This window comes from Hirundo rustica, chromosome 3 (genome assembly GCF_015227805.2).
Source record: "Hirundo rustica isolate bHirRus1 chromosome 3, bHirRus1.pri.v3, whole genome shotgun sequence".
Classification (NCBI taxonomy): Eukaryota; Metazoa; Chordata; class Aves; order Passeriformes; family Hirundinidae; genus Hirundo; species Hirundo rustica.
This window is the reverse complement of record NC_053452.1, coordinates 29,287,411-29,302,141: the sequence shown is the minus strand read 5'-3', so window position 1 is coordinate 29,302,141 and position 14,731 is coordinate 29,287,411. Positions and strand designations below refer to the sequence as shown.

General features: G+C 38.0%; 1 protein-coding gene across 3 annotated transcripts in view; it reads left to right on the top strand.

The window, feature by feature from the left end:
* BABAM2 (BRISC and BRCA1 A complex member 2) overlaps window positions 1–11,892 on the top strand; it is a 161,843-nt gene extending 149,951 nt beyond the window's left edge. For all 3 annotated transcript variants that reach the window (XM_040059272.2, XM_040059271.2, XM_040059273.2), the window contains exon 12: window positions 10,613–11,892. In XM_040059272.2, the coding sequence (XP_039915206.1) occupies window positions 10,613–10,676 (64 nt within the window). In that variant the 3' untranslated portion in view covers window positions 10,677–11,892. The remainder of the gene's footprint in view (window positions 1–10,612) is intronic.
* The last annotated feature ends 2,839 nt before the right edge of the window (window positions 11,893–14,731 follow it).

Genomic DNA, 14,731 nt, shown 5'->3' with positions numbered 1-14,731 from the left:
GTGTTTGTCAATATTGACTTTTCACCTGGTACGTTATCTCCCAGTCTCCTAGTACTGTAAGAACTATCTGCAGTTCCTCAAAATTCTGCCTTATTTTTCCTTCCCTGACTAAATTGTTAACATTAACAAACCTTTCCATCTTCCTTTGTTCACTTTTGCATATCATGTAGGAATATGAACAACATGGGTCAGAACACCCATTTCTGTGCACTTCTCAGGTGACTTCACCCTAATGGTATTCATCATTTATTCCTGTCCTTTTCTTTGTATCTTGGCCTGCTGTTTATCCACTCATGGATCTTTTCTTCTTCTGTGGTAATTCAGGGGGTTTTATACCTTTGAAAAACTTTCCCAAATACCTGTAGGTGAGTTGAACAGTGTGTGTCACTTGAATTTTTCTTGTCCATGTGGTTTTGATACTTTAAGAAAATAGGAGACTTCAGAAGCACAAGTTTGGCTCCTACCAAATATATCATATTTATTCAAGTCCACTCATTTTGGCCTATTTATGATTTTTTTATAATGATTTCTATTTACAGGCTCTACCAGTTTGTAAGATATATACATGAGATTCATTCATAGCTCCTTCTATTCTCCCAGACGTCCAGACCTTTTTTTAATTGACATCACACTTCTCTGGGACCAAGCTGTTTTAAGCAGGAGGTTACAAGCTATTTAAAAGTTTAACTTTCTCACACTTGAGTTTATCTAGAACTTGGGTGTGAATGTAATCTGGGGCTGCTGATTTGGCTGTGTTTTGTTCATTTGTTTGTTACCTTTTTGGCTGACATTTCTCCATGAGTCGAATCTTTTAGTACATCTCTTGGAAAGCTGGATTCTGGTATGGCAACCTCTTTAAGCACCTCCATTTTTTCTATGTGACTTTATTTCTTCTGAGCATTCTTTTTACTTTTTCACCACATTTTGTACTGTTTGACAAGTGTTTATTTCGAGGGCCACAGCTAATTTGTTCCTCAAATTAGTTTTGTATTTGTTTTATTCTGCTTTTTCCCTGTTAGTATTAAGGTTTATTTCTGTCTGGTTGTCCCCTTTGGACAGGTCTCCAACCTTTTGAGCATTTACTTTTACTTCTAATAGCAAATATATATCTTTTGAATAGCAAAGAGAGACAACTGCTTTAATATGTTTTATATAATCACAGATGTGTGGCATCTCATCTGTTTCCTTCTGGCTGGTTTGTCCTAATGAATATCCACAGAGATTTCTTTTATGGTTTGGTATGTTGCCTTTGGCCCCTGTTGATAAGCAATCTGGCAAAGTAAAGTGGATGGCATGATGAAATCACTACTTTCACCTGCAAGCAAACTGTTTTCAGGGATGCTGGTTGTCAGACTCGTTATGGATGCATCTGTGGTGTAACTCTTCATTTCTGCTTCTGAACTACAATTAAGGGATTCAATGATCTCTTAAATATCATTCAAATTCTATTATTACTACTGTGAGCTCCTCTCTTCTTGAATCTCTACACTTGTCTTTCCTTACAAGCTTCACTCCTGAACGTATTCTTGCCCAGTCTTTTCTGCTTTCTCTTACTACTTATAAGTATCATAACTACTTTCACACATTCTGTGCCCTGCCTTTTATGCTTTGAAGAGGTTCCTAGGTGAATCTTGACTCTCTCCTTCAAATCTAATAACAAGTTTGTTAAATAATTGCTCTCCAACAGCAGAGCTCATTGTGTGTTTATGTAGCCTAGATAAGAGGAAATAATATGTGTCTTGAATAAACACTATCTCTTTAAGAAGTTAATCTTTACCTGGAGTGGGAAAATATGGCTATGGCACTTCAGCAACTAGGAAAAATAGAGCAGACTTGTCATGCTGTAGCTCACAGGACTGGAAATTTCCTGCAAATTAACACTGTATTTTAAAAGACTCTATGAAGATTGAGTTTTTCCATGATGGCCTTGGAATATCGTTCTCATGATCCACTGATAAGGAAACAGAGTGACCGTGCTGTGACAGAGATATTCCAGTGCACCCTTCACAGACACCTACTACCCTGTGGGGAAAATGGAACTTAAGAAAGCAGAAGCAAAATTTGCTATAATCTAAAGCCACAAACCTTCATCTGACTGAAGTACATCTATTTATGTACATTGTGGAGAAGGTGAAGGAAGTGAAGTGTTTTATCTCTTGAACTGACTGGCAAGCATTGATGAAAGTGTTTCAAAATGAGAGGTTCATTTTTCTATGTGTGCTTTGGAACACTTAGATTCACTGTGCTGTGCCATACACCTATGTAAATTTTTAAATATCTCTATCAGAAATGTGAGACATTAAATGCCAGAATCTTGATTTCCAGATGGTTTTAGAAAGTTGCTTTCATAGTTACTGGCCTTGGTCTACATGAAGTGATTATGTCCAGTAGCTGTAATTTTTATCTGTTGTTGTCAGTAAAGGTCCATGCATTTGGGAGCACGTATATTCTTGGAACCAAAATCAGCATCTTTTACAAAGTGATGACCCTACTTATGCTGCTGCTTTAAAATAAACATTAATTGCCAGCCTACATAATGATCTGCAATCCTGGCTCCACAGCAGTTCCCTAGAACTCCCTTCCTTTATATTTTGCTTTTAGTCAGGTCGTTGTATTTATGGTTGTTTCATGCTTTGAACAGATTGTCAGAATTCATTTTGCTTTATGGTAAGTTGGGCAGCAAAGTCATCTTAATTTTTACAGCAGACCAGTGTTGAATTCTTCACTTTATTTATAAAATCAACTGTTACCGTAGGTTTTTGGAACAGATGCAAATGTATAACAAAATGAAAATTTAATTTTTATTTCTGTTTGCTTCATATGCATTAATGCTACCTGTTAATTCTGCAATCAGCAAACTGTTGAAAAACATGTCTAAATACAACCATTTCTTGTACCTTTCTGTGTGACTTGAATCAGAAATGGCAGTAACTCCAGAAAGAACTTCTGAAGGAAAAAGATATTGTTAGTAAAATACAGAAAACAGCTTTTGGACATGAGTGAGTTTTAGTGTTTAAATTTCTGATATGTACTTGGTTTCACTAGTTCTGCCACTTCTATTTCCTGTTGCAGTTTTTGCGGCACGTTTTGGTTTGTTTGGAGACAAGTTTCTGTTCTGCAGTAATAAAAACTGAGCTGAAAACAACTGTATTTCTTAAAAACTTGCATTTTGATGGCTGCCCACTGCAGATGTCCAGATCTCTTGGTGCTCGATCACTGTTTTGTCCATCAGCCTGGATGTGCAGTAAGTGCCTTGCATGGACTGGCAGGTAGAAACAGGCATAAGAAGACAGAGATATTCCAATAATCTCATCAGTAATTCACAATAAAAAGAGGTAGAGAGAGAGATAGAAGAAGAAGAAGAGGGATTGTGATGCTTTTTTTTTTTTTTTTTGGCACTCAGGAAAAAAGTTGCTAGCAGCATAATGGCATTGTACACTGAATCCTTTGTACATTTGTGTGTTTAGCCAGTTACAGCAGCAGTAATTTAAGAACTATTGTCTTGCTGTTGTATAAACACTTCAGATGTTTGCTTGGCATCACTGGTTCTGGAGATGCATAAAACAGAGAACTGTGTAGACATTGTGTTTCACATAAAACCAAAATATTTGCTATAGATAAAGCTGCCTAGTAAGGAAATTATAAACCACATCCCAAAGAGCATACCATCAAGAAGCTTAGTTTAGAAACATTGAATACATGCCAAGTATCGTTATGTATATTTGAAGTGAGAAAGAAATCCTGGAAGGTACCTATTTCATTCTGCTGCTGTGCTTGGATAAATTTGTGTGATGTTCCGATTTGAATGGTGGTTTAGAAATGCTGCTGTCTTCTGAGTGCCTTGTGCATTCCGTAACAGTCCTGATTTTCATTAGCTCCTGAGCCTTTGCCACTTGGCACCTGGCCCTGTTGTGGGCCTGCCTACTACAGCCCAGTTGCAGCCAGGCAATCAAAAGTTAGAGTGCTGAGAACTATTTCTCACTTCAGTTTTTGTAACCTCCTAGATGTGGAGACAATGATATAACAATCATTTTCTCCTAATAGAGGTGTTGCAAAATGTCTGCTGTGGAGTTACTCTCCTGTTAGCCCATAGTTAACCCAAAGCAGGGGTTATTCAGCTTTGCTGTGAGTGCTCATGTATCTTTAGCCTGGTGAGGAACGCTGTGGACGTGCCTGTGAGTAAACAGACAACATGGTTCACCCAATGGAAATATGTTTTTAATGCATTATATTTGGTAAAAACAGCAAAGAGGTTCAAATGTCTTGTGTCTGAGTTTAAAAGGAAAAAGCTACGCCTCAAACGTTGGCGTGGCGCCTATTAAAAGAATGGGCTTTCAGTAGATTTCCACACTTTTGTATTCAGCCCTTGCTCAGTGCAAGGCGTAGAGATGCTGGGGGACAGCATGAGCACGGATTGAGGACGTAATGAGCAGTCATATGGAATATGACCTAAATACATACCCACTCTTGGAATTAATGTGCCAATTTATTAATTTAAGTTCCTTTTGTTAATTAGTGCTAATCACATTGAATTAGGTAGCTCCTGACAAAAGGAATTTAGAAAGAAAACAATTATATATATTAAAAAAGACAGGTTGGTATCTTTGATTTTGCTGTCAGAAACAAACAGGAAATCTTAGAAAGTTTTGAAAGTTATGTTAAATACCTTCTGTACAGGAGATTAATTTTTAGGGGTTACAGGAACCAAATCAGGTGGTTGTGCCTGTGTGGTCATGGGAGGACAAATCCTCTCATCTGGCATCCAGAAGGTATTGTTGGAGGTGTTCAGTATTTTCAAAACAAGTATTCACTTTGTCAAAACAAGTTTCAACAGGAACATAAAAATACAAAGGCACACTACATATGTATGTGTGATCCATACAAAAATACTTTCTACTTCAGAAACTGAATAATCAGGTGACGTCGATAAAGCCTGGAGAAGCTCTTGTATAATTCTAATATGGCTACAGTGTTGAAATAGTTTATATAACAAGATTATATTGCAGAATGTCAGCATAATAATACTAGTCTGAAAAGAATAGATCAAAAACCTCAAGAAGCCTCAGTCTATCCTTCACTCTGACCTACACCCTTCTTAATTCCTGCTTTCACCAAATTTGACTGAAAGCGGGGAGAACGTTGCTGTTGTAGCTAATTTATGAAGAACAGTCATCTGTGGAGTTGATGTTTTTCTGTCAGGATTCAGTGGATTTGAAGAAACTTGTAGATGTCTTGAAGCAGTTCTTCTAGGGTACAGCAGGGAAGAGAGATGGGACGCAAAATTATGTAAATCCTGAAGGTAAAATTCCTTTCAAAGACTTGGACAGCAGCTGGGACAAATGCCTGGGATTCTTGGTTGTATCTCACACAGCTGGACAGGATACAATTCAGTCCTTACCTCAGTCCCAGGCTTATTCAAACAAACTCAGTTTACCTGCTGGACAATTCAGACAATAGAGAACTACCGAGGAGAATGAGGTACTACCTACAGACCTTACTCTAGAAGACTTGGAAGGATTAAGTAGAACCATTCAGAGATCACCACAACAACAGGAGTGCCTGCCCGAGTCAGATCTATTAACTTGAAAATGTTGAAGAACTCATATTTTCCTGTATGCCTTGCCTAGAGTAGGAGAAAATGGGTATATTTGTTAAATACACTGGCTACTATGATTTTGAATATACTAAGGGTCTATGATTTGAGCCAAATTTACAGAATTAAACCACAGTTGCAGTACTTATTAAAATATTTCAAGAATTAAGTAAAATATTGAAATAATGGGTAGTATTTAAGAATAAAGTTTGCTCTCAAAGCTAGTAGCAGGAAAAAAATCCAAATGTGATAACCTGAGTCTGCCTTCAGATGAGAAGGAACACAATACGTGTGCGTGATGCAGTGAGAGAAGGCCTCTACGTCTTTGTGAAAAGATGAAGATTGTGGCTTAAGGGCTTTAATTTGCCAATAAGGACTGGTAGTGAAAGTGTTGCTGTACTGCTAAGTCTGTTCTTCATGTGGACCATCGTGATGATTTCATCCCCTTCATTTTCCTCAAATTGTCTCTTGATGGAAAAAGCACTTGAAAGTCCCACATCTTGAGCTGATACAAATAAAATATGAGTGCAAATAGGGCTAGCATGGGTGAATTTGAGATAAGCATGCTGTAAATCTTGGCAGTCATAAGCTTAGGAGTTTAAGGGGAATATATTTTGTGAATGACTTGGGAAGATGATTCATCACCCCATGATGATTGTCCTTGTCCCAGAAATAAAAAGCAGAAATCTCACTGATAGGACGTTGTGTATTCTTTTTTTCCTCACAGAATTTGAGTCTTGATGTTCTGCTCTGAATTTACCACATGAAGATTTTAGGAGTAATAGAAACACCTAAACAACCCTTTTAACTTTATTACACCAGCAGCCGTAACTAGAACACAATTGTATAGTTGGCTGTGGTACCAGTCCAGCAAAGACAACAGCAGAAATCAAGTGTGTTGGTGTTAGAATGCTTTCACCGTAAATATATGGGAAGTGGTTTTTGATGGGAGATTGCAGCTACATAGTTTAAAATCTTTGCAGATTTTCAGCATAAATATGTGAAGGCAAAAGGTATTATTGAGTGGTCAATAATACCAACTGTATTTAAAAAACCCAGCACTAAGTTACCCTGGGGGAAAAAAAAGTTCAATTATAATAGAATTTCACAAAAGCATGTGAATTCTGAGTCAAGTATGTTTTAAGCACGGCAAACCCACACCCTGGGATTTAGACATGTATGGGCTTCTGGAGACCTTGTACCACACTCAGTGTTTCATATCACTGGAAAATATGTAAACAGCAGGTGAGCCAATTCTGCCTTCTTTTAGATATTCACCACTTGCAATAATAGCAGGACTTTCTTTCCACCGGATAATAAGGTGAAGGAAAGAGAAGTGCTTTACTCTGAACAGACGTCCTTGAGCGTAGCACCTGGAATTCATTGTACTGTGTCAAGTAGATATAGTGGTTAACTACAGCAAAATGTGTTGTTTTCTGGAGTGATGAAGAAAAATTTCCATAGAAACCTTATAACTTACTACCTTGAACTTGGAAAATGACCATTTGAGGGAACAGAAATGAATAGACGAAAAACAATGCAGTGTTATAAGAAGCTCAACAAAGATTTAGACATGTGCCCGTAAGTGTATGAAGATTGGCACCCACTCCAGGCTGAAAAGAAAGCAACTTTTTAAACACTGTTTAAGCTGAGATCTAAACCATTGTGAGAAGGACACAACACTCAATGTGTGTTTTACTTTCTTTACATGAGAGTTGATTGTACTCAACTCTCTCATAAAGAGTAACTGTGTACTTCGTACAAATTGGTTTCTCTGTACTTACGGGAGAATTTCTGCAGGTCCTGCAGGTCTTCTGAGCTTGGTGTAAGGTCAGTGTGATACAGACTCACCAAGAACATGGTAGATGAAAGCTGGAGAAAGAAGGATCTCCACCTTTTCCAGAAAGGAGAAAGGGCGTTGATCAAAAGCTGATTTCTGCTATTTGGCACAGCCCTGAGACCACAGGTCAAATAAGCTTTCTTCATCTTCAGTGTAATTCAGCAGGTACCCAAATTACTGTTGTTGGGTTTTTTAAATAACAGTTCTCCAGAGCTGTTATTAAAAAAAACTGAGAATATCATGTGGCAAAGTTTCTGAAAAATAAAATTTCTGATATTTTTATATTAATTCCTGTGATATAGCATAGATCATAGTTATCGAGGGTGTAAATTCATGTGACTGTGGTAATATAATTAGAGTATGAGGAATGTATCTTTTTCCAAAGTTCGTGTTTATATTCACTGTTTCTCTGTGCCTGTATGTACAGAATGCTGGAGCATGAGTGTTGTCTCTTGGCTTAAAATCTTTCTATAAGGAATAGCACTGCATGTGAAAGATGCCTTTACCCTGCAGGCTATAGCAGAGTATTGTCCATCAAAAAATTTTGTATTTCTCTTGAAGTTATTTCATGTCATCTGTTGTGACATAATAGTTTGTGTCATGGTCCTGTTTGGGTAGAAATGTGCACTTTGACATTTCATTATCAATGCCAGATGGCCGATAGATAGAACTTACTCAGAAGATGATGGGTACTTCTTTTCCTCCTTACTGGTAATCTGTAGAGATTGTTGTAATTAAAATGCAATTTCCATTTCACAGAAAATTCAGGTATTTTAACACATAAGTCTTCGCCCAAACTTTGGATGAAAAGAAAAAATTTAGAAAAAAATTTCCAGTGCTCATTAAGGTGTTTGACTTACCTTCTCCTACTTCCCCATCTTTCTTCTTCAATGTACTAAGTGTGCTGTAGCTGACACAGTCCTATCCAGTATACTGGGCTTTTGGATCTCTTGGCAGGGCCTTTTTGGTTTTAGTTTAGGGGGTTAAGGGAGTGGTGTTCCTTTATTTTTTTTGTGTGTGTTTGTGTGATGAACCATAATTATCTCTGATTTTGTCTCATCTGAGATACTAAAGGTACATGGGAGAGGGACAGAAATGGAGGAACATAACCTGAGTACACTTGTGGTACTGCATTTGCTTCAGACTGGAGAAGACCAAAATGATAAGGGTAACTTTAAGCATGTACTTTAAGGTATAAAAAGGAAAAAAAATGATAGACATTTGAATGTATGAAGTACTAAAGGAATTTTTGTAGCGTATGGAACATTGCCAAGAGGTTCACATGAACTACCAGTGAAATTACATCCTCTTTGAAACAGTACATCTGATCAGAATGTAGGGAGGTGTTAGACTTCGTTTTGCAGCAAAGGATACAAGCTCTCCTGCAGGAATCAGCGAAAAGAAAGGATGCAAGTGTAGATAAAGTTGGTGTGGGAGGGTGTTTGTGGTATCATAAGCATTCATTCTGGAATTTACCTAACTGAAAAGGCATATGTAATTACTGCATATAATGCAGTAAGTGTGGGTTTAATGCAAAGCACAGAAATGCTATAAAGGAAAAGAAATAAAATGTAGGGAAATAGTTCTGATTGTATCCCATTTAATGATTAAGAATTTCTACAGTTTTGGAAGAGGGAAATTTTAAGTAACATTTATCAAGTCGATTAAGATCATGTGCATGGAAGAGAGTCTGCAGAGAAGCTATCAAAGGGGAAGGGAGAAGCTATTTAAAATAAACAGAGAAGCATAATTAAACATTAGGACAGATAAAGCAAGGACAAGTAAAAGGAATAGATCCTGGCATTGATGACATGCAGGTGGTGCTCCTTGAGCTAGCAAAATGTGTAGAATTAAACAGGATTTTAAAAAGCTACAATTTCAGTGGTATGGTAGAAAAAACACAGATACAGAAATGGCACTCAGCTGTTGAGATCAGGGGTCAGGCAGACCTTCTCAGCTGGTTTCTGTACGTGTGTGTACCGGCATGACCAATCACTTTCGCAGGCATGATTATGAGGGTTGTTTTCTGAACTTTGCTTCAATAAACCAAAGCATGTTCTGTAAATACATGGCACAATCTGTATATGCTATAAAATGTGTGTGCTGGTTGTCCTCTTTCTGGTTTCCATTTCTGGGATCAGCTCCTCAGTCCAGAAATGCTTTTATTTTCCATTGCTTTTTTAACCTTTGGACAGCATCTCGTGTGTGTTTACAGCTTGTGCGCAAAAGCTAACTGCAGCTATCTGTTAATTAATTTGCCAGGCACAACATCACAAAGAGAAAGGAGCGTTCTCTTCAGGGTCTTGCAACGTTTTTAGGTGTGAGGAAGCATGACTGTTTTTCAGTGATTGCCAAAGCTTCTACTGCAGTTATGAAACACATCATGATTGTGAAGCTGATCAGTGTGTGTTTGCTTCAGGAGGTAAACCAGCAGAGAGATCAGGAACCTAGTAAATGACATTGCGGCTGTTCTCACTTTAGATTTCTTCCCAGTGAGGAGAACAGGAGAGAAATTTACACAGACCAGTGATAGAAATAGAAAAGAAGATTTAAAAAAAAGAAAAAGAGAGAGAGAGAGAAAGTAAGTTTGGCGCAAAATGCAGTAGGCAGAAACCAAAGGCAGAATGATGAAGCAACTTCTAATATAACTGGCAAGTAAAGAGCAGCCCTGGGACATGTAAAATACATTTATTACATGGTTGAGTATCTCAGCAAAAAAAAACCTCAAACGTACAGTTCTAAGTCAATTTTGGGTACGTAGGATTAGCTCATTTTATGGATTTATGAGTCACTCGATCCTTTGTAAAGAAGATAGACTAAGATCCAAAACATACAAAGCACACCTTAAAAAAAGAACATTGTCTTATAAATTTTGAAGTTTAATAAAAGGAGTTACAGTTCATACAGTGTTGTTAGTATTTATTTGCTGCATTTTATGTAAACTGCTGACATCAGCAGTGACAGTATTGTGTCAAGGTTTCTGAGACGGATAAAGAGCTTATCTCCTACACTTATTCTGACTTCTCTTCACTATTTTCCTGCTCCATTGCCTTGTCTGTCTTTGGGCCTTTTGTACTTTATGTGAAGCCTTTTTCCATACAGAGGAAACATCAAGTGCTTCAGTTCATGCTTTTAAGATTATTCCTTCCTAATCATATATTTTCTGTTCTTTTTGCTAGGACATATTTCAAGACATTTGTCCCTCAGTTCCAGGAGGCAGCATTTGCTAATGGGAAGCTTTAGACAGCTTCGGGCGTGGAAACTGTACTGGACAGATCCTTCAGTCTGCACCTGTCAGCCCAGAAGAATGCCTGGAAATGGGATGGACTGTCTTGATAGGTGCTTTCTTGCCTCTGAGCTGGTTTTGGTAGCTTCAGTTTTTGGAACAAGGACCTCGCTAGCATGCTTAGAACTGAATATTGGATATTAGTCCTGCCCCTTTACCTCTGCCACCACCGTTCCTTCATATTCCTTTATTGGATTCCATTTTAAAGGGTGTGTATTGATATGATAACACTTTTTTGTGCCAACTATGTTCTGCCTGTTATGCCTTGTTTCCTTGTCTTCAAATGGTCTGAATCGGATTATTTTTCTCCATGGAAATAGGATGTAATGTGTGTATTTAGTTAACATTTTCAGCTTATCCTAAGAAAACACAGAACTGCCGTATGTACCGGGAATGCCTAATGGACTGTACAGTGCCATATTCTGCCTTGGAGGTTTGCATCTCACTGCGGTTGTTACTCTCACAGGTTTGGATGTGAGTTGCACACTTCAATTCTCAGTGCCTTTCCAGTTGAAGTTAATATGGCAAGGTGTTTGCGGTTTGGTGGTTTTTATAATACTTCTGTTGAAAGCTCATTTTATCTGAAATGTTAGGCTTTTATGCTTTGTTTTTATTTCCAGTTGTACAGTTTTGGTGTTTTCCTAATGAGCGTCCCTTGCTGTTACAAAAAACGTTCTACTTCTTTAGTACCAACGTGCAAGTAACTAGTTACACAAACCAGTGTAACAAAACAAAGTTCTTTCGTAGGCCTGTAATTTTTCCAAATAAGATAAACCCTGCTAAGAAGCAAGCTTTCAGCAAAGGAATGAATGATGCCTTGGAAAATAGCTGATGAAATAATGTAGGGCTATAGGGTATTTAGCTTAATGCTTAAGTTCAGTGTATCTTCTCAGAAAATATTTTTAAGTGTATATAACTGGAAACATTACCTTCCCTAATTCTGAAATGCCAAATGCAAAATCCCACCTATTCATCCTTTCTTTCCTGCTTGTGTCAGGCACACCAGTTGGGACTAACGGTCACAATGTCACTTCCCCAATTAATTTGTAAATAGACCAAGGTACTTTCCAGTAAGGAATAAATTTAACAGAGTATGTTGCTTATAAATGGTATCTGGAAAATGTGCCCTACTTCTGCTAAATACAAGGAACTAAGTGAATAGTACACAGATGATACAGTGGAACTGGAAAACATTTAATTTTATTTTATTCGCTATAGCATCACATGCAAGGAAGTCTCGTCAAACTACTCGATTGGCAGTATTCTCCTACCCTTTCTACAGCTTGTTATTTCACATGAAAAATAGTGCTTTTCAGGGTTTATATTCACCTAGGAAATACAGATTGGTTTTGAGCAGTGAAGCTTAATAATTAAGAATTATGCAAATAATTTGCCTCTAGAAACTACAAGTACTTTTAGCTAGTTTGTGGGCAAAATTTAATTTATGTTTCATACTGAAGTTCTTGGCTGAGAATTAAGCTGCAAACAAAATCAGAAGCTTTATTGTAATTTTGCAGAGAAGACATATTCTGTCCTGTGACCCACCCCTTTGTGATTCTCAGTGCATTATCTGAGGACTGTCAACACTTTCAAAGGTCTGATCCTGCATTCCCTCTTTGGAGACACTGCATGAGGCTTTTTGCATGCTTGGAGCAGATGTGGAAGGTAATGTTGTTATGTGAACAGCAAAATCGTAACTGAACAACCTCAAGTGACTAAGAACAAAGTATTGTTTAGTATACTGGGATGATCTCATGTCTACATTTCTTCAGGTAAAAGCCAAAGCCACAAACACATATTCAAGAATAAGCCAACCTTGTGAATGGGGTGGGAGAAGGAGAGTGGCTAATGAAAAATATTTGTTCTCATAGTGTTCAAAATCTGATAGAAACAATCTCTAGCCATCTTCAAAAGGTATAAACCAAACCCTTAAGTTGCATCAGTACATTCCTGGAATCTTACATTTTATAACTTTGATTCAATGTCGTACTGATTGCCCCATGAAGACAGCGTGTGCTTTACATATGTGATTGCCCAAGTGGCACCAGTTATTTATTTTTTTTAATCTTTTCAGAATTTACCATAATTCAAAGGCTAGAAATTGCCAAATAGCTTGAAAAGAGGTCCACTCTTCAGAATTTTTATTTATTCTCAACCAAAAATGCATCCTTCACCTCAGTCGTAGTCATTTTGGACAGTGAACTGCTTTATTGTTAAAAGAGTTTTAGAAGCCATGTAAGAAAATACTATGAGGGTACAAAAAGCCTAAACCAGCAATTCATTGTGTTGAATTCAATAGTTTCACCAACTTTTCACTAACATACATAGAAACTAATCAATAGTTTCTAATTTTAATGTCATGCTACAATTGGTAGTATTTAAAAAAAAAGGTAAGAAAATATGAAAAACTGTACTGTTTGTGCTTAAGATAAGCCTGTCAATTTTCAGCTTAGAAGAAAAGATGTTTTAATGAACATTTTCTTTATTTCAAGGTCATCCTTCACTGTTTGACCTACATGGTATTTTATGGATCCCTTTCTAATAGCTCTCAGAAGTGTTGGGAGTGTTAGCACTCCAGTTGGGGTATTGAGAGGAGAGACACTGAAATGAACGAAAGCTTCTCTCCAGGAGAATTACCATATAAATACTATACCAGAAGAGAGGATTTGTTTCTATAATTTTATATCAAACCAAGTGTCCATTGAAGGGATTTAAGTTAGCCACCAAAGCTGGGATCTCAGGAGTTGGAGTTATTTCTGTTATCTCCTGTTTTGTTACAATTTCCATCGTGGCCAGTTTAACAGCACCGAGACTCTCAGCACTTCCTTCCCTATTATGTGATATATGCAATTGAAGGGAGCAGTCAGACCTAGGCTGTTTTTCCTTGGCTCATGAGAACCACAAAACGTAAGAGAAAAATAGCAATGTTGCAAACATATCAAAAACCCTAAACTCTACACTATCATAGTTTTGACTGAAAGAATGCAGTAAGTCTTGAGTTACTAAGCCCTGCTAATGCATGGTTTTCCAAAGCTCCTTCAATCACAAACTTAGAGCCAAGCCTTCATTCATCTGCATGCATAATCCACTGTCCTAGAAGTAATACCAAATCTTGTGTATTCAAAGTCAGACCTTTTGTGAACTTGCTGGAAAGACTGGACAAACAGCTGGAAGAATAAATAAAAGGTAACTATACCATACATCGTTTGGCCTTCATTGATCTTTCCATTGTGCTGGCCTCTGCTTTATTGATTGGCACTTTTCGTTTGCTGAATCAGCACGTTTTGGTGTTGTCACTGTCCTTGAACATCCTCCCCTTCATACAGAGAGTAGACTTGAGTCAGTTTTTGAGAAGGGATCATTGCTGGAGTTAGCACAGATCTTCTGTGCGTTGTTAAACCCTCCCTAGAGATGTTTCTATGTTCCCTTTCTCTCATCCTGCCTGGAACCTACAACAATAAGCATCGTGGTGAATCAGTCGGCGGATGAGATTTAGCCAGGAAGTGCAGTACTTTAAGTCTCACTTCAGGTGGTTTTACACAGAGACTTCTTACCTAGGAAAGAGGATAAAATCTTGAGTATTCTTCATTGAGCAGTGCCCCCTAATACAAGGCTGGGGGTTTAGCAGAGCTCAGAAACCTGTTTAAGTGAGGAGCAGGGACTGCAGCTTAGACGTCCTTCTGTGTCAGTCCCCTAAGCAGAGGAGCAGCAGGCAATGGAAACCTGGAGCAGCGCATGAGGTTCCCCAGTGCATGTCTGAAATACGTTTCTAGTACCGTGCCTGTGCAGCAGCGACATGGAGGTGAAGGGGCGATTCCTTTGTCAGTGCACAAGGGGAGTTTCTCACCTTTCTAGCTTTGTGAGAAGGGTGTGCTGAGAGGAAGTAGCAAGCTTTGGACACAGCTTATGACCACGATTGTTAATTATGGGATGCTGTTCCTTGTCCTGCGAAGCGAACGGAGTCTGTGACCAAGCTGAACTGCCAGTGATCACTCTTCCCTTAAATTACTTG